The sequence below is a fragment of the Ciona robusta genome, chromosome 13 (assembly GCF_009617815.1).
Source record: "Ciona robusta chromosome 13, ASM961781v2".
NCBI lineage: Eukaryota > Metazoa > Chordata > Ascidiacea > Phlebobranchia > Cionidae > Ciona > Ciona robusta.
The window spans coordinates 3,512,467-3,538,767 of NC_143247.1; the positions used below are offsets into that span (position 1 = coordinate 3,512,467).

At 37.9% G+C, this 26,301-nt stretch overlaps 2 protein-coding genes across 2 annotated transcripts in view; both read left to right on the forward strand.

The window, feature by feature from the left end:
* The window catches only part of LOC149725875 (sushi, von Willebrand factor type A, EGF and pentraxin domain-containing protein 1-like), a 30,292-nt gene extending 13,013 nt beyond the window's left edge, over positions 1–17,279 (forward strand). Inside the window, exons 19-39 of the mRNA XM_089891101.1 lie at positions 737–919; positions 1,695–1,868; positions 2,309–2,485; positions 3,154–3,303; positions 3,564–3,974; positions 4,298–4,480; positions 4,959–5,138; positions 5,675–5,851; positions 6,247–6,426; positions 7,097–7,276; positions 7,469–7,657; positions 8,272–8,460; positions 9,132–9,281; positions 9,483–9,671; positions 9,945–10,130; positions 10,823–11,002; positions 12,482–12,595; positions 14,665–14,781; positions 15,177–15,353; positions 15,648–15,839; positions 16,352–17,279. Of these exons, the coding sequence (XP_089747227.1) occupies positions 737–919; positions 1,695–1,868; positions 2,309–2,485; positions 3,154–3,303; positions 3,564–3,974; positions 4,298–4,480; positions 4,959–5,138; positions 5,675–5,851; positions 6,247–6,426; positions 7,097–7,276; positions 7,469–7,657; positions 8,272–8,460; positions 9,132–9,281; positions 9,483–9,671; positions 9,945–10,130; positions 10,823–11,002; positions 12,482–12,595; positions 14,665–14,781; positions 15,177–15,353; positions 15,648–15,839; positions 16,352–16,539 (3,866 nt within the window). The 3' untranslated portion in view covers positions 16,540–17,279. The remainder of the gene's footprint in view (positions 1–736; positions 920–1,694; positions 1,869–2,308; positions 2,486–3,153; positions 3,304–3,563; positions 3,975–4,297; positions 4,481–4,958; positions 5,139–5,674; positions 5,852–6,246; positions 6,427–7,096; positions 7,277–7,468; positions 7,658–8,271; positions 8,461–9,131; positions 9,282–9,482; positions 9,672–9,944; positions 10,131–10,822; positions 11,003–12,481; positions 12,596–14,664; positions 14,782–15,176; positions 15,354–15,647; positions 15,840–16,351) is intronic.
* Positions 17,280–17,650: 371 nt separating this feature from the next.
* LOC149725876 (mitochondrial-processing peptidase subunit alpha-like) lies at positions 17,651–26,273 on the forward strand. The gene is made up of 10 exons (XM_089891699.1): positions 17,651–17,809; positions 21,655–21,878; positions 22,215–22,377; positions 22,714–22,909; positions 23,195–23,378; positions 23,520–23,695; positions 24,006–24,124; positions 24,596–24,749; positions 25,237–25,381; positions 25,760–26,273. The coding sequence occupies exons 1-10, from the start codon at positions 17,769–17,771 to the stop codon at positions 25,930–25,932; spliced, it is 1,575 nt and encodes a 524-aa protein (XP_089747825.1). The 5' UTR covers positions 17,651–17,768; the 3' UTR covers positions 25,933–26,273.
* The last annotated feature ends 28 nt before the right edge of the window (positions 26,274–26,301 follow it).

Below are 26,301 nucleotides of genomic sequence, written 5' to 3' on the forward strand. Positions count from 1 at the left end.
ACACTCCCTAATGTTTAAATCATTGTTTCTCTATACATTTTGAGTTCCAATCATGGTTTGCAGTTTGTTGTAAAATGTTTAATAAGTTTGTGGAATGCCAAGCTGTTCCGAAACATTGTTTACACTCCCTAATGTTTTAAACGTTCAATGATTTGCAATATTTGGTAAATATTTGCTTAGTTTGAGGAATGCCAAGCTGTTCCTGTACCTTGTTTACACTCCCTAATGTTTAAATCAGTGCTATCACATATATTACTCATTGTTTCATATAATTCTCAATGAAATTCTATGATTTATGGAAAAGATTTAGGTAAGGAATAAGAATCTCTGGTTTTAGGGATGGGCCGAATCCGAATATTCGGTTGTTCGTTGTTCGACGCATTTTTAGGTATTCAATCGAATTCGATTTCTCGGGTGCAGATAACGTTATGATAGAACGTTACCAATAGAAACGAAATGGATATGCAGCGGTTAAATAAATTCATTTGTTTGAACTAAGTTAAATGACGTCATCGAATATTCGGATTCGATCGAATATTAGACCGTAGATATTCGATTCGCCGAATCCGAATAGTTAAATCTCAGCCCATCCCCAGGTTTAACCCGCTCTTAGTGTTTTATATAATGTCACCCCTGTTTAAAAGTTAGGTTACTCAAGGCACCCCATTAATAAACCTCTCTGTAGGCCTCTGTTTAAGATTTAGAACCAGTGGTTTAAAACTCTTATATTACCAAGGTATTTCATGCCCTGCACAAAACACAAGCGACATCAATATAATTCAAAGCAGTAACAAGGATGAATGGCAATCTGGAGAGGTTGTAGCTTATTCGTGCCCACCAGGGTTTGCCATACAAGGCAACAATGAATCAGAGTGTTTTCCTGATGGCCACTGGTCACATTTACCCCCCCAGTGTACAAGTAGGTTGCATGTTTTTTGTAATAGGTTGTTGTGTGTGTGTTGTTTTGCTGTGTAAGTTGTAATAATGAGAATGATATCCATAACTTGTAAGCATGAGGTGTATGAATACACCATGTGTGTCTGGTGAATAAGAAGACACCCATGTTATAACTTGACAGTGAGCATGAGGTGTATAAATACACGAATACACCGTGTGTGTCTGGTGTAGAAGAAGACACCCATGTTATAATTCGACATTGAGCATGAGGTGTATCGTGTTTGAATACACTATGTGTGTCTGGTGTAGAAGAAAACACCCATGTTATAACTTGAAAGTGAGCATGATGTATGAATACACCATGTGTGCCTGGTGTATAGGAAGACACCCATGTTATAACTTGACGGTGAGCCTGAGGTGTATGAATACACCATGTGTGTCTGGTGTATAAGAAGACACCCATGTTATAACTTGACGGTGAGCCTGAGGTGTATGAATACACCATGTGTGTTTGGTGTATAAGAAGACACCCATGTTATAACTCGACAGTGAGCATGAGGCGTATGAATACACCATGTGTGTCTGCTGTATAAGAAGACACCCATGTTATAACTCGACAGTGAGCCTGAGGTGTATGAATACACAATGTGTGTCTGGTGTATATGAAGACACCCATGTTATAACTTGACAGTGAGCATGAGGTGTATGAATACACCATGTGTGCCTGGTTTATAGGAAGACACCCATGTTATAACTTGACAGTGAGCATGAGGTGTATGACAATATTTTACTTGTAGGAGTTGAATGCAATGCACCAGAGGTAGCTAATGGGAGAAGTAATTCAAATGATGAGACTTTTGTATATGAAGATAGTTTGACAATAACTTGTGACCGTGGTTACAATATGGTTGGTGATGATGTCATCAGTTGCTTAGCAACAGGGCAATGGAGTCAACTGCCAGTGTGTGAAGGTAAAAGGACTTACTTTTATATGTGTTAGTGTATTTTTGTTGGCTAGTTTTGTGTTTACAAAACAATAGCCTTAAATTGGTTGCACCACTTTTCACAGGTGTTTATATAAGTTAAGTTGTATTTAACCAACACTTCAGTATTTTTTGGCAGCTAGTTTTACAAAGTGTCAACAAAACAATAACCTTGAATTGTCGGGCATACAGAAAAATAATCACCCTCAAAGTTACATATGTGGTAACTTGTAAGTGGGCATAAGGTGTATGAAACAGAGCACCCGTGTTATAACGAATGTTGCTGTCCCGCCATGCAAGGATAAGTAAGTTACATACAATGTAACTCATAATCTGGCATAAGGTGTATGAAGCAGAACACGTGTGTTATAACCGATGTGGTTGCCCACCATGCGTAGATAAATTAGCTACATTCAATGTTTCAACAGTTGTACAGTGCCCAGACCAAGTAGTAGGAAACTCAACCAAACAACCAAACAACAATGTATGGCAATTTAATGATGTGGTCAACTATGCTTGTAATGTGGGCTACCAGTTGAGTGGGGAAGCTTCACTGACTTGTACAGATACTGGGATGTGGTCTCACCCAAAGCCTACATGTGTTGGTAATTTGTTGGTTATATTACAACATTACAAGTATAGGGTGCAGTGTTAGATTCTATACTGAAAGGCTTGTTAGGCCAGAGTTGGTCCATTACCCAACATTGTATTTGCACATTCTATTCTATATGGGTGAGGTCCTACAGTGAGGCATGTCATGGGACCTGGAATTTAGGCCAGAGTTGGTCCATTACTCCCACATTGTATATGCACATTTTATTCTATATGGGTGAGGTACTACAGTGAGGCACGCTATGGGACCTGGAATTTAGGCCAGAGTTGGCTCATTACCCCAACATTGTATATGCACATTCTATTCTATGTGGGTGAGGTCCTACAGTGAGACATGCCATGGGACCTGGGATTTAGACCAGAGTTGACCTATTATCCCAACATTGTATATGCACATTCTATTCTATATAGGTGTCCTAGTCCTACAGTGAAACATGCCATGGTTCATGGAAAATGCCAACATAACATATAACCACTAAACCTATGTGGTTATATCACAGAGCATAAAATACCTAGTTACATATGTGGTAACTTGTAAGCTGGCATGAGGTGTATGAAACAGGACATCTGTGTTATAACGACTATCGTTGCCCCGCCATGCAAGGATAAATAATTAAATTCATGTATTCGTTTATTAATTAATAAATCCTAATCTATGTAGAGCATAATGAATGGGACGAGTGGTCGACGTGGTCTAAATGTAAAGGGAGATGTAATTCGGTGCAAGAAAGAAGACAACGAACATGTCGTGTGCCTGGGAGATGCCCGGGTACCAATATACAAAGGAGATCGTGTTCCACCACAACTATGAGTAAGTTGTTTTGGTCATTTATATCCTTGTGGGTGGGAACTTGAGTGACTTATCCATGGTTGCCACTCCCATGCCCACAGTCGAGCTGCTGAAGCTATTGTAGTGTGTGGATAAGCAGACATGACTTTTGGTTGGTTTGGTCATTTATATTCTCGTGGGCGGGAACTTGAGTGACTTATCCATGGTTGCCACTCCCATGCCCACAGTCTGAAGCTATTACAATGTGTGTTTTATTAATTCCCGTCTTCATTTTCTTGCAGATTTTAGAGGCATAACATACACCATGTTTGAAAACCGTAAAAACTTCAACAACGCAAAGCTCCATTGTGAAAGCATTAACGGTACTCTGGCTATGCCGAAAAATGCGGATATTACAGAAAAAATAACTGAAATGGTTCAGACAAAAAATAATAAAGTTTACCGGAATCAATTCTACTTCGGGCTTCACAAGCAAAACCTTCGTGAACCCTGGTTGTGGGTGGATGGTACAAGGGCAGGAACTCCACTTAGTATCCGAGGTGGTACAACGAATAATGGTCTGTACCACAACTGGAAGGGCGTTGAACCAAATAATGCGCGCGGAGATGAGTTTTGTGGAAGCTTGTTCGCCAGCAGGGGGGGTTGGAATGACATTTATTGCGATGCTTGTCTGGCCTTTATTTGCGAACAAAGTAAGTGGATTCACTAGATTGTGATTGTTTTTTCTATTTTTTTAAATGAGAGACTGATGTATCATTTATATTTTGTTGAACTTGAATTTTGTCTGACCCGTTTTTATAGATCTAGATCCTTATTTAAGCCGTGTTATAAGGACCTTCGTTTTTGGGCAATGCGAGGATAAATAAATTACATACGTGGTAACTCGTAAGCGGGCACCAGGTGTATGAAATAGAACACCTGTGTTACAACGACTATAGTTGCCCCGCGACATTCATTTATTTATAACACAACGACTATAGTTGCCCAGTTACATTCATTCATTTATTATACACAGGAACCCGATGCACACGGCCCAATCTGCAGCATGGGGTGACCACAGACATGCTGGCCGCTGATAACTATGACATTGGAACAGTTATAACAGGATTCCAATGCACTGATAATGGAGCTCAGTTAGTTGGTGCTCACTCAATACAGTGTGTAGATGGGACATGGAATAATACAACTCCAACATGTGGTGAGTGTGATTGAATGTAGCTTATTTATTTTCGCATGGTAGGGAATGACAGTTGTTAAGCAGGGTGATCTGTTTTATACACCTCATGCCCGCTTACGAGTTACCACGTATGCAATTTATTTATCCATGCATGGCGGGGTAACGACAGTCATTATAACACGAGTGTTCTGTTTTATACACCTCGTGCCAGCTTACGAGTTACCACGTATGTGACTTATTTATCCTCGCATGGCGGGGCAATGACAGTCGTTATAACAGGGGTGTTCTGTTTCATACACCTCGTGCCAGCTTACAAGTTACCATGTCCATGTATGTTACTTTATGGGTGATCTTTTGATTAATTTTTTTATGTATGGCTGATAGTTTGGACAACCCATTAGTGACCACTGGGTTGGAGCAATTGCCCTTAAGTGTCTTGCCCAAGGACACATACGCCAACAATGAGTTACATTTGTTCAAAATCTTTTTATATTTTAAGAAACGAGATGCCCGCGTCCTGTTGCCCCTGCAAACATGGAGTCCCCGGTTGATTTACAAGATTTCTATGGAGTTAGGGCTTTAGTAAGATTTCTATGTGTGCATGAGTGGGATCAAGAGACTGGTAATGCTGCCATCGAGTGTCAGCATGATGGTACATGGACAGAAAATCCTACGTGTGGTAAGATTTCTATGTTGTTAGTATAAAAGATATCTGTGTTGTATTATAAAAGATATCTATGTTGTATTTTATGAGATATCTATATTGTGTTGTATAAGATGTCTATGTTACCTCATATATAACTCATAGTAGAACAAGGTGTATGAAACAAACACCCGTGTTATAATGACTGTCATTGCCCGCCATGAGAGGATAAATAAGTTACACATGTGGTAACTTGTAAGTGGGCACGAGGTGTATGAAACAGAACACCCGTATTATAACGACTGTCATTGCCCCGCCATGCGAGGATAAATAAGTTACATATGTGGTAACTTGTAAGTGGGCACGAAGTATATAAAAGAAAACACCCATCTTATACCCACCAAGCGAAAAAAAAGAAAACAATAAATAAACACCTATGAGACTCAGTGTATATGATATTAAACTTCAATATGATAACGTGCATCATTTAAAAACAAGCCACATAGAAATAGCAAAACAATTTTGATTTACTAAATAGTATAAGAACAATTATTATACCTTTATCTTTCCAGTTACGAGATGTCAGCGCCCTGCTGCCCCTGCCAATATGCGGCCTAATGGTGTTTTACAAGATTACTATTATGTTGGTAACCATGTTGAGTTCCGCTGCATGGATGCATCAGATCATCTGCTTGCTTCCTCAATGAGTTGCAATGGGGATAGAACCTGGAGGGGCGTACCTGCTTGTGGTATGACAGTGTGTTTCTAGTTTATTCTATACGAGTGAGGTCCTACAGCATAGCATGCCATTGGTCATAGGATTTAGACCGGAGTTGGCCCATTACCCCAACACCCGGGAAAACAGTTTTTTATTGTTTTATAGTAACTGTTGATATGCCAAATAACCTGCCTGTGAACTAAGGTGTATGAAACAAAACACCCGTATTATTACAACTATCATTGCCCTGCCATGCGGCGATAAATAAGTTACATACATCGTAACTTGTAAACGAGACAACAGATATATGAAACAGAACACCTGTGTTAAAAAAACCGCCATTCATTTATTTAAATAAGTTACATTCAATCAAAAAGGCATCTTACTAAATAGGTTTTTATTTATTACACCATAATATATTCGCAGTTAAAAGATGTGGGCGTCCTGTGTTTCCCGCTAATATGAGAACCCAAGCAGCTTTACTTAATTCCTATCAAGTTGGTGACCGTGTTACTTTGGAATGCGTGCACCGTTCCGATGCTTTGGGTGGTAATGCTGTCATCGAGTGTCAGGATAATGGAGCATGGACAGAAAATCCGACGTGTGGTAAGATGTCTATGTTGTAATATATATGATATCTATGGTGCATGTTATATTATATAAGATGTTTATGTTGTATTATATAATATATCTATGTTCTATTATATAAGGTGTCTATGTTGTATTACATAAGATGTCTATGTTGTGTTATATAAGATGTCTATGTTGTTGTGTACACAAAGTTTTGATATCTTTGTTTCAATATACACAACACGGACCATATATATATAAATAAATATATTTATAAATATTTATTATATGGTCTACGTATATAATACATTGTTGATTACCAAACTTCGGTCTGTTGCATTTATTTAACGACTAAGATGTCTACCAGCGCTGTTGGCCAGCGCACCTGCCTTCCACCTGGAGGTTATGAGTTCAAAGCTCGTGGCTGCTACTATTGTGGGGTATGTTAATGTGACCTTGGGAAAACATTTAACAGCAAATGCTTTAACCCAGTAGTCACAAATGGGTGGTCCAAATTGTCAGCCATACAGAAAAACTCCCATCACCCCCAAAGTTACATACATGATAACTTAGGTGTATCAAACAGAATTTCGTTGCCCCCGCCACGTGAGGATAAATAAGATTCAATCACTTTTTTTGTTAAAGTTAGACTAAAAAATATGAACAATTGCTTTTGTATCGAAAGATAATTTCTCCTTTGTTCAAGCTCGACGCTGCAGTCGACCACACAACCCAGTAAATATAAGGCCCGCAGTTGTTTTAGAAGATATTTACGAAGTTGGGGATTCTGTAAGATTTCAATGCGTACATGTGTCGGATCGTTTGGTTGGTAATGCTGCCATCGTGTGTCAGGATGATCGGACATGGACAGACAATCCAACGTGTGGTAAGATGTCCATATTGTATTATATAAGATGTCTATGTTGTATTATATAAGATGTCCATATTGTATTATATAAGATGTCTATGTTGTATTATATAAGATGTCTATGTTGTATTATATAAGATGTCTATGTTGTATTATATATATGGTATTTATGTTATAATTCATAATTTATATGATGTTTATGTTACACAGTTGCACGTTGTGCTTTACCTGACACCCCGGCACAATTCAGGATAGAAATAACAAATAATCAACAAGAGCTGTACGAAATTGGCGCAGTAATAACATTTGGTTGTGTCGATTCCAACGATGAAATGTCCGGACCAAGTCAGATTCGTTGCCAAATCAACCGGCAGTGGAGTCGAAACGTTCCTAGTTGCTGTGAGTTAATTTATGTTACTTTGTAGGTGATTTTTTATGTCTTTATGTGTGGCTGATACTTTGGACAAATTAGTGACCACTAGGTTCAAGCAATTGCCGTTAGGTGTCTTTTCCAAAGACTCATAGGCTCACAATGGTAGTAGTGATGAGCCTTGAACCCATTACCCCTTGGTTATAGGCAGGCACGCTAACCAAATGTGCTATGATGCCGGACTTTTTAGTTGTGTATATGTCCAAGATACAGTGAGAAGTTACAGGTTCAAGACTTGATGCTGCTACTATCCTGGGTGTATGTGTTCCTTGGGCAAGACACTTAATGACAATTACTTGAACCCAGTGGTCACTAATGGGTTGTTAAAAATGTCACCCATACATAAAAACAACCAGGCACAAAGTTATATACATGGTGGCATGCCATGGGACCTGGGATTTAGTTCAGGGTTGGCCCTTTACCCAAACACCCAAGGTACTACCACTTATTTATTTACCATGTATGTAACTTTGTAAGTAATTGTTTGTATGCATGGAACATGGCTGTTTAGACAAACCATTAGTGATTACTGGGTTAAAGCAATTCTGTTTTTTTAGATATTTTCAAATTATTTATTTTTCAGTAAAACGGTGCCAGGGTCCAAATCCCCCTGATGGTCTAGTGCTATCTAGTGGCGAAAATGTACAAGCTTTCTATAGTTCTGGTGTTACTATAACATTTCAATGTTCGAACGCCAAGGATGAAATGCAAGGGTTATCTTCAATATCATGTCAAGGGAATGGGAGATGGGATAGAGCTCTACCTGTTTGCTGTGGGTTGTTTATTAATGCATGTTGCTATGCTCTTGATAGTGATAAGCCATTAATATAACAACAACATACATTGTTATTACAAAGTGAATATACAGTAGGGTGGGGGAAAGATGGAAAATCTTTAGCACATAATATCCAAATATCCTAATCGTGTTTTAAACAATTAACAACGATCTATGGGAGTCATAAGAATATGGTTTATAATTCTTTGAATGCTTTTTGTTTACTACCAATTGGGACGAGAAAATAGAATGAAAGGTCGTCCCATCTTCCCCTATCCTACTGTACATGGATAAGTTTGCAACCAATTCAACTGAAGGATGGAGGGTTTGCTGTGATAGATGTATGTCAGTATCAGCAGTATGTGTCCTTGGTCAAGGCACTTAACAGACATTGCTCCAACCCAGTGGTCACTAATTAGTAGTAGCACCATGGGTGTTGTGGGCCAACATAATGTGCATATACAATGTTGGGGTAATGGGCCAACTCTGGCCTAAATCCCAGGTCCCATGGCATGCTTTACTATAGGACCTCACCCATATAGAATAGAATGTGCATATACAATGTTGGGGTAATGGGCCAACTCTGCCCTATATTTCAGTTCCATATAAAACAGTACACCTATAAATTGTACAGCAAACATATAATCCATGTTATTAAAACTTTACAGTGAAAAGGTGTGAGCGCTCTGGTACTTTCTACTATGTAGGTAATCGTACACCACCTTATTCATGCCCTAATGCTGATGATTTACTGCAAGGATCAGCTGTTTCCACTTGTTTAGAGGATAGGACATGGTCTTCTGGTGTCCCTTCATGTGGTAAGGTATAATAGGTTGGCAGTGAGCATGAGGTGTATGAATACACCATGTGTGTTTGGTGTATAAGAAGACACCCGTGTTATAACTCGACAGTGAACATGAGGTGTATGAATACACCATGTGTGTCTGGTGTATAAGAAGACACCCATGTTATAACTAAACAGTAAGCATGAAGTGAATAATTTATACCTTTCTTTCTAGTACCAAGATGTGGAACACCAGCCTTACCCGATGGTGTACGCATTAGCAGCGCTAATGCCGGTGACATTTTTTTCCTCGACGGAGATCGCATAAGTTTTCAATGTATTAATGCACATGATGTACTTGTCGGTGAAAATACTTTGGAATGCACCCAGGACCGTACTTGGGACAATTCTCCTCCTAACTGTGGTTAGTTAAATACTTTAGTTAATTTTGTTGGAGTATAGTACTGCGGAGTAGTACTGTTTTGTAGGAATATAGTACCAGTGTTTAAAACAATTAACAACGGTCTATAGGAGTTGTGAGGATATAGTTTGATAATTCTTTGAATGTTCCATGTTTGCTACCAAATGAGACAATAAAGTAAAATAAAAAGATGTCCCATCTTTCCCTACCCTACTATATGTATTTTATCAGAGTCACCTCAGATTTTGTGCAACATTTAAAGCACATTATTTGCAGAAAGAAAATGTTCGCCACCTACTATACCTCCACATGGAAGATTAATAGCAGGCACCCAACTAAAGGCAGTCTATGATATTAATGAACAAGTGACTTTTGAATGCATTGAAATTACATCTCGTATGCATGGGTCCAACACTATCACATGCAATTCTAACAGGACTTGGACAGCAGCGCCCACGTGTGGTAAGATATGGTTACAGTGTTCTCTACGTTTCTTTGATGAATGTAACTTATTTATCCTCGCATGGTGGGGCAATAACAGCCATTATAACACGAGTGTTCTGTTTCATACACCTCGTGCCCGCTTACATGTTACTACGTATGTAACTTATCTATCCTCGCATGGCGGACAATGATAAGTTGTTATAACACGGGTGTTCTTGTGTGTGGTAAGTTATTACAATATTAGTGGATTCTATTTTAAAAAAGGCTAAAGATGCCATTTAGGAAAATAAATATCTGTAATATACAATTGGCGAGACTTGTTCTTTATCTACATTTTTGTATATATATATATATATATGGGGTCCATAAATATATATTTGTATATATATATATATTTATGGATATAACTTATATATTGGGGTGAGGAAAGTTGGGACACCTTTTTATTCTATTTTCTTGTCCCATTTGGTAGTAAACAAAGAACATTCAAAGAATTATAAAACCGTATTCTCACAACTTCCATAGACCATTGTTAATTGTTTAAAACACGATCAGAATATTTGAATATTATGTGCTAAAAGTGTCCCGTCTTCCCAACCCTACTTGATACAATATGTAATTACAATGGCGTTATATACAGCATATATTTTAAATTGATATATACATACATATTAGCAGCAACAGTAATAATATACAATGTTTTGTTCCAGTTGAACGCTGCCCACCTATTCTATCCATTACCAACGGAAGAGTTCAGCAAATTCGTGAAAATAATAAAGAAGTAACTCACGTGAGGTTTACATGCAATCCTGGATATGATGTCAATGGGCATAGTGTTGTTCGATGTATGCTCGGGAACTTGTGGTCTGACCCTTCTCCAACTTGCGATGGTAAGATTGTAGCACTGCAGGTGTTGGGGTAATAGGGTCTAGATGGTAGCACCCTGGGTGTTGGGGTAATGGGGTCTAGATGGTAGCACCCTGGTTGTTTGGGTAATGGGGTCTAGATGATAGCACCCTGGGTGTTGGGGTAATGGGGTCTAGATGGTAGCACCCTGGTTGTTTGGGTAATGGGGTCTAGATGGTAGCACCCTGGGTGTTTGATTAATGGGGCCTATATGGTAGCACCCTGGATGTTAGGGTAATGGGGTCTTGATGGCAGCACCCTGGGTGTTTGGGTAATGGGGTCTATATGGTAGCACCCTGGGTGTTTGGGTAATGGGGTCTATATGGTAGCATTCTGAGGTGTTGGGGTAATGGGGTCTAAATGGTAGCACCCTGGATGTTAGGGTAATGGGGTCTAGATGGTAGCACCCTGGGTGTTTGATTAATGGGGCCTAGATGGTAACACCCTGGTTGTTGGGGTAATGGGGTCTAGATGGTAGCACCCTGGGTGTTGGGGTAATGGGGTCTAGATGGTAGCACTGCAGGTGTTGGGGTAATGGGGTCTTGATGACAGCACCCTGGGTGTTTGGGTAATGGGGCCTAGATGGTAGCACCCTGGGTGTTGGGGTAATGGGGTCTATATGGTAGCACCCTGGGTGTTGGGGTAATGGGGTCTAGATGGTAGCACTGCAGGTGTTGGGGTAATGGGGTCTTGATCGCAGCACCCTGGGTGTTTGGGTAATAGGGTCTAGATGGTAGCACCCTGGGTGTTGGGGTAATGGGGTCTATATGGTAGCACCCTGGGTGTTGGGGTAATGGGGTCTAGATGGTAGCACTGCAGGTGTTGGGGTAATGGGGTCTTGATGGCAGCATTCTGGGTGTTGGGGTAATGGGGTCTAAATGGTAGCATTCTGAGGTGTTGGGGTAATGGGGTCTAAATGGTAGCACCCTGGATGTTAGGGTAATGGGGTCTAGATGGCAGCACCCTGGGTGTTTGGGTAATGGGGTCTAGATGGTAGCACCCTGGTTGTTAGGGTAATGGGGTCTAGATGGTAGCACCCTGGGTGTTTGATTAATGGGGCCTAGATGGTAACACCCTGGTTGTTGGGGTAATGGGGTCTAGATGGTAGCACCCTGGGTGTTGGGGTAATAGGGTCTAGATGGTAGCACTGCAGGTGTTGGGGTAATGGGGTCTTGATGGCAGCACCCTGGGTGTTTGGGTAATGGGGCCTAGATGGTAGCACCCTGGGTGTTTGGGTAATGGGGTCTATATGGTAGCACCCTGGGTGTTGGGGTAATGGGGTCTAGATGGTAGCACCCTGGGTGTTGGGGTAATAGACCTACATTCCAGGTCTCAGGTGTGCCCCACTAAAGACCTCACCCATATACAAAAGAATTTATTTGTTGTTTATATGAATAGCAAGGTTACAATTATCAATTGTGACTCATTATACCACTTATGATGTCATAATTCAATCATTCCAGAAAAAGATCCTTGTGTCAGCGGTCCATGTGTTAACGGGGAGTGCACCAAAGTGGATGGAATAGCTTTCAACTGCACATGCAGACCTAATTATTCGGGAAGAACATGTAACACAAGTGAGTGGGTTTGCTTTGTTTTACTCCCCAAGTGAAACACACGTTGTAACTAGAAAGTGAGCATGAGGTGTATAAATACACCATGTGTGTCTGGTGTATAAGAAGACACCAATGTTATAACTTGACAGTGAGCATGAGGTGTATAAATACACCATGTGTGTCTGATGTATAAGAAGACACCAATGTTATTACTTGACAGTGAGCATGGGGTGTATAAATACACCATGTGTGTCTGGTATATAAGAAGACACCAATGTTATAACTTGACAGTGAGCATGAGGTGTATAAATACACCATGTGTGTCTGATGTATAAGAAGACACCAATGTTATTACTTGACAGTGAGCATGGGGTGTATAAATACACCATGTGTGTCTGGTGTATAAGAAGACACCAATGTTATTACTTGACAGTGAGCATGGGGTGTATAAATACACCATGTGTGTCTGGTGTATAAGAAGACACCAATGTTATAACTTGACAGTGAGCATGGGGTGTATGAATACACCATGGACGCCTGGTGTATAAGAAGACACCAATGTTATAACTTGACAGTGAGCATGAGGTGTATAAATACACCATGTGTGTCTGATGTATAAGAAGACACCAATGTTATAACTTGACAGTGAGCATGGGGTGTATAAATACACCATGTGTGTCTGGTGTATAAGAAGACACCAATGTTATAACTTGACAGTGAGCATGAGGTGTATAAATACACCATGTGTGTCTGATGTATAAGAAGACACCAATGTTATAACTTGACAGTGAGCATGGGGTGTATGAATACACCATGGACGCCTGGTGTATAAGAAGACACCAATGTTATAACTAGAAAGTGAGCATGAGGTGTATAAATACACCATGTGTGTCTGGTGTATAAGAAGACACCAATGTTATAACTTGACAGTGAGCATGAGGTGTATGAATACACCATGTGTGTCTGGTGTATAAGAAGACATCCATGTTATAACTCAACAGTGAGCATGAGGTGTATGAATACACCATGTGTGTCTGGTGTATAAGAAGACATCCATGTTATAACTCAACAGTGAGCATGAGGTGTATGAATACACCATGTGTGTCTGGTGTATAAGAAGACATCCATGTTATAACTCAACAGTGAGCATGAGGTGTATGAATACACCATGTGTGTCTGGTGTATAAGAAGACACCAATGTTATTACTTGACAGTGAGCATGGGGTGTATAAATACACCATGTGTGTCTGGTGTATAAGAAGACACCAATGTTATAACTTGACAGTGAGCATGGGGTGTATGAATACACCATGGACGCCTGGTGTATAAGAAGACACCAATGTTATAACTTGACAGTGAGCATGAGGTGTATAAATACACCATGTGTGTCTGATGTATAAGAAGACACCAATGTTATAACTTGACAGTGAGCATGGGGTGTATAAATACACCATGTGTGTCTGGTGTATAAGAAGACACCAATGTTATAACTTGACAGTGAGCATGAGGTGTATAAATACACCATGTGTGTCTGATGTATAAGAAGACACCAATGTTATAACTTGACAGTGAGCATGGGGTGTATGAATACACCATGGACGCCTGGTGTATAAGAAGACACCAATGTTATAACTAGAAAGTGAGCATGGGGTGTATAAATACACCATGTGTGTCTGATGTATAAGAAGACACCCATGTTATAACTCAACAGTGAGCATAAGGTGTATGAATACACCATGTGTGTCTGGTGTATAAAAATACACCCATGTTATAACTCAACAGTGAGCATGAGGTGTATGAATACACCATGTGTGTCTGGTGTATAAGAAGACATCCATGTTATAACTCAACAGTGAGCATGAGGTGTATGAATACACCATGTGTGTCTGGTGTATAAGAAGACATCCATGTTATAACTCAACAGTGAGCATGAGGTGTATGAATACACCATGTGTGTCTGGTGTATAAGAAGACACCCATGGTATAACTCGACAGTGAGCATGAGGTGTATAAATACACCATGTGTGTCTGGTGTATAAGAAGACACCCATGTTATAAATCGACAGTAAGCATAAAGTTTAACCATACAGTTATAAACCCATGTTACAACAATGGTCCATGTCAACACGGTGGAACCTGCGTACGAAATGGGCAAGCAGCTCGATGCAACTGTTTGGTAAACTATGAGGGCGTTCATTGTGAAAGATGTGAGTTATTTAAACTTTGTTTTCATTACAATATAAGTAACATGTATCAGATATTTTGTATGAATATATACCAATTACACACATTATATACTGTTGCTGCTAGGTAGTGTATTTATTCTTTACCAATCACTCAATCCTCATACATCATAAGTTTTATGAGTTTTATTACATGAATAATTGTATTTTACCTACTGCTCCATAGCCACCAATGAAGACTGCAACCCACTTTATTGGTTGCTTCTGGTTTGTTTTTGATCAAGCTTAGTCGATAGTTGCAGTAAAAGTTAATTATTATTATGCCAATTAGTTTAATACATACTCACTCATTAGAGCTTTGCTCTCTTTTAACCACCATAGTATTAATACTTGTGTATTTAACCCCATCTTGCCCACAGTAAAGTCATGTCCACCACCCAACTTGGCAGCCAACGTAAGGGTACGCGAAGGCAGTAGTTTTGGTATTGGTTCATCAATAACATTCATGTGCACACAACGTGGCTTTGTGGTCACTGGAAATCAGCGGATGTATTGTCTGAATGACCAGACATGGGATAGACCGCCTCCAACTTGTCGTAAGTCGTTTTAATTATTATTTATTTGTCCTCCACTCTGCTACCATTGTGGGTGTGTGTCTCTTTGGGTAAGGCACTTAATGACAATTGCTCAAACCCAGTGGTCACTAATGGGTTGTCCAAATTATCACCAATACAGAAAACATATAGTATATACTGTTGGTGCCAGGTCCAGTGTATTTACACATTTTCCTTACCAATCACTCAATCCTCATACATTCTAAGTCTTTATAAGTTATAACACATGGATAAATGCGTTCTAACTCCTCAATTAATACTTGTTTTGTTGCACAGAACCCGCAGCAGGGTTATGTCAAGCCTTGCAGGTCCCACAGAACGGAAGACTTACAGATCGAAGAGGGCAACGAAACCAAGTAGGGAACATTATTCGATTGAGTTGTAGTAATGGTTACAGGGTTGTGAGCCCATCTATAACAAGATGTCTCCCTGATCTTACTTGGTCTTCCACCCTGGGAGGATGTGAAGGTAATTGGAACAGCTTTGTGTGCATGAGGTGTATGAATGAGCTGGTGTATAAGAAGACACCCATGTTATAACTTATAGTGAGCATGAGGTGTATGAACACACCATGTGTGTCTGGTGTATAAGAAGACACCCGTGTTATAACTCGACAGTGAGCATGAGGTTTATGAATACACCATGTGTGCCTGGTGTATAAGAAGACACCCATGTTATAGCTTGACGGTGAGCATGAGGTGTATAAGTACACCATGTGTGTCTGGTGTATAAGAAGACACCCATGTTATAACTCGACAGTGAGCATGAGGTGTATGATTACACCATGTGTGCCTGGTGTATATGAAGACACCCGTGTTTTAACTTGACAGTGAGCATGAGGTGTATGAGTACACCATGTGTGTTTGGGATATAAAAAGACACCCATGTTATAACTCTACAGTGAGCATGAGGTGTATGAATACACCATAAGTGTCTAGTGTATGTTTAACACCATGTTATTAAATCATATTTCCTTACAGCTGTCGGTTGCTCCATTTTTTCTGCCGCAACTGGTGTCTCAGTACCTGTAGGTATAGAACACGCTGTAGGTGTAGTTCTGAGGCTTTCCTGTTATAACGGTGGGCAGTTACAAGGCGGGCCATCTAACATAGAATGTTTGGGCAACCATGTATGGAGCAATCCTATATCTTCGTATACGTGTTTATGATTTGTTTATAACTGTCCAGGGCTGGATTTGTACAAAAATAGCTTCTGGAAGTATTAGTTATTTTCTAAAAGTCAGATAACAGAGAAATGATTTTATGCAATCTCGGTTTTTAAACAACTTACAACAACTGGAACGTCATTCCAGTAAACTTAATTAACTTAATGATTAAGCCATAAGACCAGAGCTTTTGGAGCTACAAGTTAATTCAGTTACCAAAACAATCAAGTTTATTGTACTTTTGATTCAAAATATCTCACAAACCTTGAATTATTCTTATAATTATGTCGTAAGACCAAAGCTTTTGGAACTAAATGTTAATTGAGATGACAAATTTATTGCCATCTCTGTTTAAACTGTCTCGAAACTACCGAATAGCGTTTCAGTAAACTTTAAATATTTATCGAGCTCCCGGAACGTCGTTCTGGTGAAAATCCAAAAAAATGCGTGAAAGGATAGGCAATATTAAGATAATGTTTGAGACAAAATATACTGGAATGGCGTTTTAGTAAACTTAAAATGTTTATTGAGTGTCTGGGAGCTTAGGTCGAAATTCAGCCCTGGACAAATAGTGGCAATTAATATGGGATTATTATATTGCCACACTTATTATATTATTATATTGCCACACTGCTTATTGCCACACTGCAATATTAACGCATACCATATATACCAAATGAAATTATGTAATAATTGCTTATGTGGTGCAAATGTAAAGCTGCAAATAAATGCCAGAACATCAATATGTGTTTTTTTCCCTTCTATGTGGGTGAGGTCCCGCACCGTGGCACGCCATAGGCTCTAGGATTTAGGCCACAATTGACCCATTACCCCAATGCCAGAACGTCAATATGTGTTTTGATTTTTGCATCAGGCTTGAAAACTGGAACAATGTGTGTAAAGACAAAAGAGTATATATTTATATTTTTTTCTTCTTTGTTTTCATAATTTTATCAGACATGACGAAAAAAATAATTGTTAATAGTATTCCCATACAAAGAATAAAACTTTTTTTTAATAAATCATAAATTTGTCCCTAATCATTAGCAATCTATTAGGTTTCTATATTTACCTAAATAGTAAATAGGTGTAAAAATACCAAAAAGTCCCTAAACAGCGAAAGATATAAAATTTCTATAATATTGCATGTTTATGACATCAGATTCTAGTATTTTTACTACATTCCACGTATTGTTTCCATTTTATTCTGGAATTAAACAATAGTTTCTAGAATGGCGGGCAGAATGTCGCGAAATGCCGGCAGATATTACAGGTACGTGGTTTAGTAAATTATCGTCGTTTTTAGGATTTGTTGTTTTTGATGATAGTTAGGTCACTTTGGGTGCTAGTAGTTGAATTGGTTCTATATTAGGATTTGCCTTTTCGTTTATTTTCTTAAAATCATATGTTGACATTTCTGTACATGGTGTAACATGACAATCGTCTAACTAGATCAGGACAAAAGTTATGGAACATATCACAGTTGTTTTTACCAAGGTGATCCTAGAATACAGATATTCTAGCGGCCATTTTCGATACCTTCTACTCGTGCCACCAACCTAAAATTTAGACACTGTACTAACTAGACCCCAGCGGTACTGATTCTGAAATCAAAAATTTAAAATTCGAAAAAATATTAATTATGAATATTAATATTCGTCATAAAAACATATTTATAAATTTTTCGCACGCACCAGCTTTAAATATGTTGTAGCGCTACTTAATAGCTACAAAATGAAACATTTTTTTCTTCAAAAAAATGGGGGCTTGGGTATGAAATATTAAAAAGTATGACCATAACTTGAATCATTTAAATATTAAATTTTCAATTTTTTTTGCAAAAATATAACTTCCGCATACATCTATGTTGGTCACTAACATACCATTCCCATTAAAAAAATAATTAATTTTATTTTTTTTTCAATTATGAATATTAATATTCGTCATAAAAACATATTTATAGAATTTTCGCACGCACCAGCTTGGAATATGTTATAGCGCTACGTAATAGCTACAAAATGAAACATTAATTTTTTCAAAAAAATGGGGGCTTGGGTTCAGAATACAGACAAGTATGAGTCAAATATCTCAAATCATATGAATATTAAATTTTCAAAAAATATTCGCGAAAATATAACTCACGCATACATCTGTGTAGGTCACTAACATATTTTTCCCATTAAAAAAATAATTAATTTTATTTTTTTTTTAATTATGAATATTAATATTCGTCATAAAAACATATTTATAGAATTTTCGCACGCACCATCTTGGAATATGTTATAGCGCTACGTATTAGCTACAAAATGAAACATTAATTTCTTCAAAAAAATGGGGGCTTGGGTTCAGAATACAAACAAGTATGGTCATAACTCAAATCATACAAATATCAAATTTTCGATTTTTTTGCGAAAATATAACTTACGCACATATCTATGTAGGTCACTAGCATATCATTCCCAATAAAAAAAATAATTAATTTTAATTTTTTTTAAATTATGAATATTAATATTCGTCATAAAAACATATTAATAGAATTTTCGCACGCACCAGCTTGGAATATGTTATAGCGCTACGTAATACCTAAACAATGAAGCTTTAATTTCTTCAAAAAAATGGGGGCTTGGGTTCAGAATACAGACAAGTATGAGTCATAACTATAATTCCTTGTTCATATATTTTATTTGCACGAACGCTAAAATTATACGCGCATAAATCAACGTACATGTCATTCACAGAAATAAATAAATGCGGAAAAGTTTAATATTGTGAAGAATATTCGTATAACTTATGTCACTTTACCGTTTATTCACTTTTTTTATTCAAACTTAAAAAACAAAAGTTGTTTTTGTAACTAAACATTTGTTTTGCAATAACATGTTGTTGTTGGTGTTCTAAGTGCAAGACATGGCTCCATTTTGACTGCGTTGCTGAGGAAATACCTAGTGAGGCTAAACGTATCGGCGTTAAATGGTTTTGTATCAATTGTTCTGAATAATTTGTTTACTGCCTAACTATGTGTTTTCAGTTATATTCTACAGGTATCCGACGATGATCAACGAACAGACAACGAGGAGATCACTAAATCTTTGGTCACTATTCCCCACATTTTACTCTTCTATTAATTCTGCATCGTACTTCTATTAATTCTGCATCGTATTAAAGAATAAACCCTAATCTTAGAGGCTTCAAGAACAAAAAACCTTTTGTATTAATTGAAACAAATAAATTAAATTCTCGATGTTTCTATACTTACGTACGGATAGGATAAAGTAAATGGTGCGGCAGTCGAAGACTTTATTTAAATTCAAAGCATCACATTTGAATGTACGTATTTACTGTTTATTATATTATTTTTTATTATATGTATAATTTTTGCGTTCGTGCAAATAAAATATATGAACAAGGAATTATAGTTATGACTCATACTTGTCTGTATTCTGAACCCAAGCCCCCATTTTTTTGAAAAAATTAATGTTTCATTTTGTAGCTAATACGTAGCGCTATAACATATTCGAAGCTGGTTCGTGCGAAAATTCTATAAATATGTTTTTATGACGAATATTAATATTCATAATTAAAAAAAAAATAAAATTAATTATTTTTTTAATGGGAATGATATGTTAGTGACCTACATAGATATGTGCGTAAGTTATACTTTCGCAAAAAAAATCGAAAATTTGATATTTATATGATTTGAGTTATGACCATACTTGTTTGTATTCTGAACCCAAGCCCCCATTTTTTTGAAGAAATTAATGTTTCGTTTTGTAGCTAATACGTAGCGCTATAACATATTCCAAGATGGTGCGTGCGAAAATTCTATAAATATGTTTTTATGACGAATATTAATATTCATAATTAAAAAAAAATTAAAATTAATTATTTTTTTAAAGGAAAAAATATGTTAGTGACTTACACAGATGTATGCGTGAGTAATATTTTCGCGAATATTTTTAGAAAATTTAATATTCATATGATTTGAGATATTTGACTCATACTTGTCTGTATTCTGAACCCAAGCCCCCAGTTTTTTGAAAAAAATAATGTTTCATTTTGTAGCTATTACGTAGCGCTATAACATATTCCAAGCTGGTGCGTGCGAAAATTCTATAAATATGTTTTTATGACGAATATTAATATTCATAATTAAAAAAAAATTAAAATTAATTATTTTTTTAATGGGAATGGTATGTTAGTGACCAACATAGATGTATGCGGAAGTTATATTTTTGCAAAAAAAATTGAAAATTTAATATTTATATGATTCAAGTTATGGTCCTACTTTTTAATATTTCATACCCAAGCCCCCATTTTTTTGAAGAAAAAAATGTTTCATTTTGTAGCTATTAAGTAGCGCTACAACACATTCAAAGCTGGTGCTTGCGAAAAATTTATAAATATGTTTTTATGACGAATATTAATATTCATAATTAATATTTTTTCGAATTTTAAATTTTTGATTTCAGAATCGGTACCGCTGGGGTCTAGTTAGTACAGTGTCCAAATTTTAGGTTGGTGGCACCAGTAGAAGGTATCGAAAATGGCCGCTAGAATATCTGTATTCTAGGATCACCTTGGTGTTGTTTTTGTCAAAGTAAATTTCTGTATTTGTAATATGTTTCGTAAATCTGGCTCTAATATACCGTATAACCGTATAACAACACGATTCTCGCTGCATCATAACAAAATACATCAAGTGCTACTAAATACTAGCAACAAAATTGAGGCCAAATACAAGTATTTTGACAATAACTAAGCTTCATCAGTCTTTGATAAAGAAACGGTTATAAATTATTAGTAAACAAAACTTAACGAATGGCCTACCAGATAGATAATATTGCTGTACTAGCCTAAGTCCCCTGGTGTGTTGTAGTACATCACCCATATAGAATAGAATGTGCATATACAATGTTGGGGTAATGGACCAACTAAAGCCTAAATCCCAGGTCCCATGGCATGCCTCACTGTAGGACCTCACCCACATAGAATAGAATGTGCATATACAATGTTGGGGTAATGAACCAACTCTGGTCTAAATCTCAAGTCCCATAGCATGCCTCACTGTAGGACCTCAACCATATATAATTATAATAATATTTTTTCTTTGATTAACAGGTCACTGAGGAAGTCATTTTCCACCTCAAGCTGTCTCAGTTATGGGGAATCCCCGACTAATAGTGATGTCATGACTACTCCCTTGTCTGTGCCATTGAGGGATTCCCCCAAACCGATATACGCTGAGTCAGCGAGCGAAACCTTCCAAACGATGACAAGCAAATTAAACAATGGTCTTACTGTGACATCACAGCCAAAGTTTGGAACATTTTGTACAGTTGGAAGTAAGTTGGTGTTTTATATTTTGTGCTGGTAAAGTACACAACATTATACATTATTAGCCAACTACTAAGAGGTCATATGGGGCTACTAGAGGTCAGGGGTCATATGGGGCTACTAGAGGTCAGGGGTCATATGGGGCTACTAGAGGTTAGGGATCATATGAGGCTACTAGGCGTCATGTGGGGTTATTTTTGGTCATATTTGGCAAGAGTTCCTTAGTAAGAGTTTTTATTTTGACAGCCTTTTTAACAGTTGTAACTTTATTGTGACAATCTTTACTAAGCGTTATAACTTTATTGTAACAATCTTTACTAAGAGTTATAACTTTATTGTGACAGTCTTGATTGACGCGGGGTCACGCCACGAGGTCGCGTACCCGAGTGGCATGAGCCACTACCTTGAGAGATGCGCCTTTGCTGGATCATCCATCTATAAAGATCGAGATGCCGTCATGCTCGCTGTCGAGAAGTTAGGAGGCATATGTGACTGCCAGTCTTCAAGGTAGGATATATAACTATGGTGCTATGATAAGCATATGGCCAAACCTGGGGTTTCTGGGTAGGCTGGTCTATAAGGGTTTGGGAAAAGAATCATAACATGAAAGCTGATGTCATTGTCTACCTAATTTTAAACATTAGAATCAATTAGGAAAGAAATGTCTCACTCTCTTGCTCTTAAAAAAGATTATAGCTGCCTAACATAAAGTTTTCTACACTGCATTAATCAGTAAATGTTACAACCAATAAGTTAGATTCGTTTCATAGGATTGTATCTAACTGCCCTGCCTGTGTTTCAACTTAGTTTTTTTGTTATTGTTTAACTTTTAATCCCATCCAGAGACACAACTATATATGCAGCTAGTGTAGACCGTGATAAACTGGAGCCTTTAATGGAGTTACTTGCTGATAGTGTGTACCAACCTACATTGGATGATAATATTATTGAACAAGCTCGTGAAAGCATAAACTATGAATTAGATGAATTGGATAAGAAACCGGATCCTGAACCAATGATGACAGAACTTATACACGAGGTGGGTGATATAGTATTGCTACAGGTGTATGTATAATGCATATAATTCTACCCTTGATTGTCATGGGTTCAAGGCTTAGTGTTGCTACCCTTATGAACGTATCGTAAGTGTCCTTGGGCAAGATATTTAATCAGTCAAACATAAAAAAAACAGTTACCTGCAAAGTCATATACATGGTAACTTGTAAATGGGCACGGTGTGTATGAAACAGAACACTATATTATAGGATTATTTTCCCTCTCTTGCGACGATAAATAAGCTACATACATTCTCTTCACTTTACAGGCTGGCTTTCGTGGCAACACAGTAGGACTTCCCAAATACCCACAAGCTGAGACACTTCACCAAATAAACAGAGCTTCGTTGCAAAAGTTCCTTCGTAGTTACTACCTTCCTGAACGCATGGTAGTAGCTGGTGTTGGTGTGGATCATGATGAATTAGTAACACTGAGTGAAAAGTATGTTTCAGGTGAGTTTTGTGTTGTTTCACTTATCTACGGTTGCCACTTCCATGCACACAGTCGAGTTTCTAAAGCTGTTGCAGTGTGTTGATAAGCGTATTACAAAAATTGTATATAATTTAACACATTTATATGATTTCTATGTTTAGCCGCAGCCAAGTCCCCCTCATGGTCACTAGATGGTGCAAGAGAGAGCGACGCATCAGTGGCCCAATATACAGGGGGCGAGGTCAAAGTTCAAAAACATTTTGACCTCTCCATGAGTGTTGTACCAATGCCGGAGCTCGCTCATGTCTCTATTGGAATGGAAAGCGTAAAGTTCACTGTATGTTTGGTTTGCTTTAATTATTAAGTTGTACCTATGTGGGTGAGGTCCTACAGTGAGCCATGAGACCTTGGATTTTGGCCAGAGTTGACCTATTATCCCAACATTGTATATGCACATTCTATTCTATATGGGTGAGGTCCTACAGTGAGGCACGCCATGGGAGGGACTGGGATTTAAGTCAATGTTGGCCTATCACCCTAATACTAATATTGTGTTGCTATACCAGATATTACATATACCATGTTAATATAACTTATATATACATAGGCTACAACTTATATACCTCACCCCATACACCCATATACAGGACACCAACTTTGTCCCATTCGCAGTCCTCAACATGTTAATGGGAGGGGGCGGTTCCTTCTCAGCAGGGGGTCCGGGTAAAGGAATGTTTTCAAGGTTATATTTGAATGTCCTGAACAGGTGACATTATTACTGTGTGTGTATAACAGTATATATATAGGATTGCATTGGTAAAATATATGATTACGCTGGTATGGTGTGCACACAGCACCAGTAAATGTGTGTTCTAGCATACTGGTCACAGGTTTAAGACTTGTTGATGTATCTGGCATTGGGCAAGACAACTAATGGCTATTGCCCCAACCCAGTGGTCACTTATGTCTAAATTGAGACCATACAAAGTAACATACATGGTAACTCATAAGCAGGCAAGAGGTGTATCAACACCCATGTTATAACGACTGTCATTTTCCCGCCATGCAAGGATAAATCAATTACATACGTGTCACGTGATAACTTGTAAGCCGGCACGAGGTGTAGGTAACAGAACACTTGTGTTATAACTACTGTTGTTGCCCCGCCACACATGGATAAACAGTTACCCATTCATTCACCCCCACCCCCAAGCCTAAACGTCAGCATTACCCCCAGGCACCATTGGATGTATGCAGCCACAGCATATCACCATAGCTATGATGATGGTGGATTATTCTGTATACAAGGCAGTGCACACCCCTCACAACTAAGGGAATGTGTACACGTTATAACACAAGAGTTTGCAAAACTTACAAATGGGATTGACAAGGTATTGTTGTGCTGATTGTTTTGGTAAAAGAATAAATTTAGTATGAGTATATTATTTGTTTTGTTATAGTTTTTATATTTGTCCTCGCATGGCAGCTTACAGTTATAACACAGGTGTTCTGTTTCATATACTTCGTACCCGCTTACATGTTACCATGTATGTAACGTCTGTGATTATTTGATATACCGCTGCTACCATTATTTGATGGTTTGAGTATGTGTTCTTGGGTAAGACACTTAACGGCAATTGCTCCAACCCAGTGCCAGTAGTCACTAATGGGTTGTCTAAATTATCAGCCATACATTAAAAAATAATCAACCACAAAGTAACATACCTGGTAACTTGCAAACTGTCACGGGGTGTATGAAACAGAACACCCATGTTATAACGACTGTCGTTTTCTGCCATGCGAGAATAAAGTAAGTTACATTCATTCATTCAATTTCTATTTTATAAATAAGTAAAATTTATCTTATACCCCACTAAGGTTGAGTTAGATCGCGCCAAGAAACAACTACAGTCAATGCTTATGATGAATCTTGAAGCTCGTCCCGTTATATTTGAGGATGTTGGGAGACAAATACTTGCAACGGGGGAACGAAAGTCACCGAAACAGCTCTGTGAAATGATTGGTATGTTATACTGAGTGTATTATGAATGGGGTTATGTATGATTGTAATTTATTTATCAACATAACACAGGTGTTTTGCTTCATATACCTTGTGTCTACTTACAAGTTACCATGTATGTAACTTATTTATCTTCACATGGCGGGACAACGACAGTCGTTATAACATGGTTGTTTTGTTCCATACACCTCGTGCCTGCTGACAAGTTACCACGTATGTAACTTATTTATCTTTGCACTGCGGGAAACGACAGTTGTTATAATATAGGTGACCACTAGGTTGTACCTAATATACATCTTCACAATGGCAGCAACAGTGTCTTGACTACTAGGTTGCTAGCACACCTTTATATATTACAAGTTAATACCCCATTATATTCAGACAACGTATCAAACGATGACATAGTGCGTGTCGCTCGTCATATGCTATCAAGCAGACCAGCAGTAGCTGCATTAGGTGATGTTAAACAACTACCTGATTATGAGGATATTGAGAATGCTCTGACTAGACCTGATGGAAAACTACCGAAGAAATTCCGCTTGTTTGGTAGATGATGATGTCATTTATTGTTGATGATGTCATTTGTCCTTGCTGCTGATGTCATTTGAGTGTAACGTCATACTTTTGTTGGGAATATTTTGAGAGTTTTTCGATATTTTGAGGACCTGCTGTTGTTTTGTGATATCATAATATTGATAAATGAAATCGTGACGTCATACTTTAAGAGCATAGCTACGTAAAATATGACGTATCGATGTATTATCGCTTCAATGCATTTGCAAAATGTAAAATACAAACGTTCTGCTTCGAATTGGGATTTTTCGAAGCGATCACATAAAAATATTTTGTTTACCGTATGTGTATTTTGAAAATACAGGCTGGTACACAGTCCTAACCTTTGTAACTTAAAATGGTATGGAGTA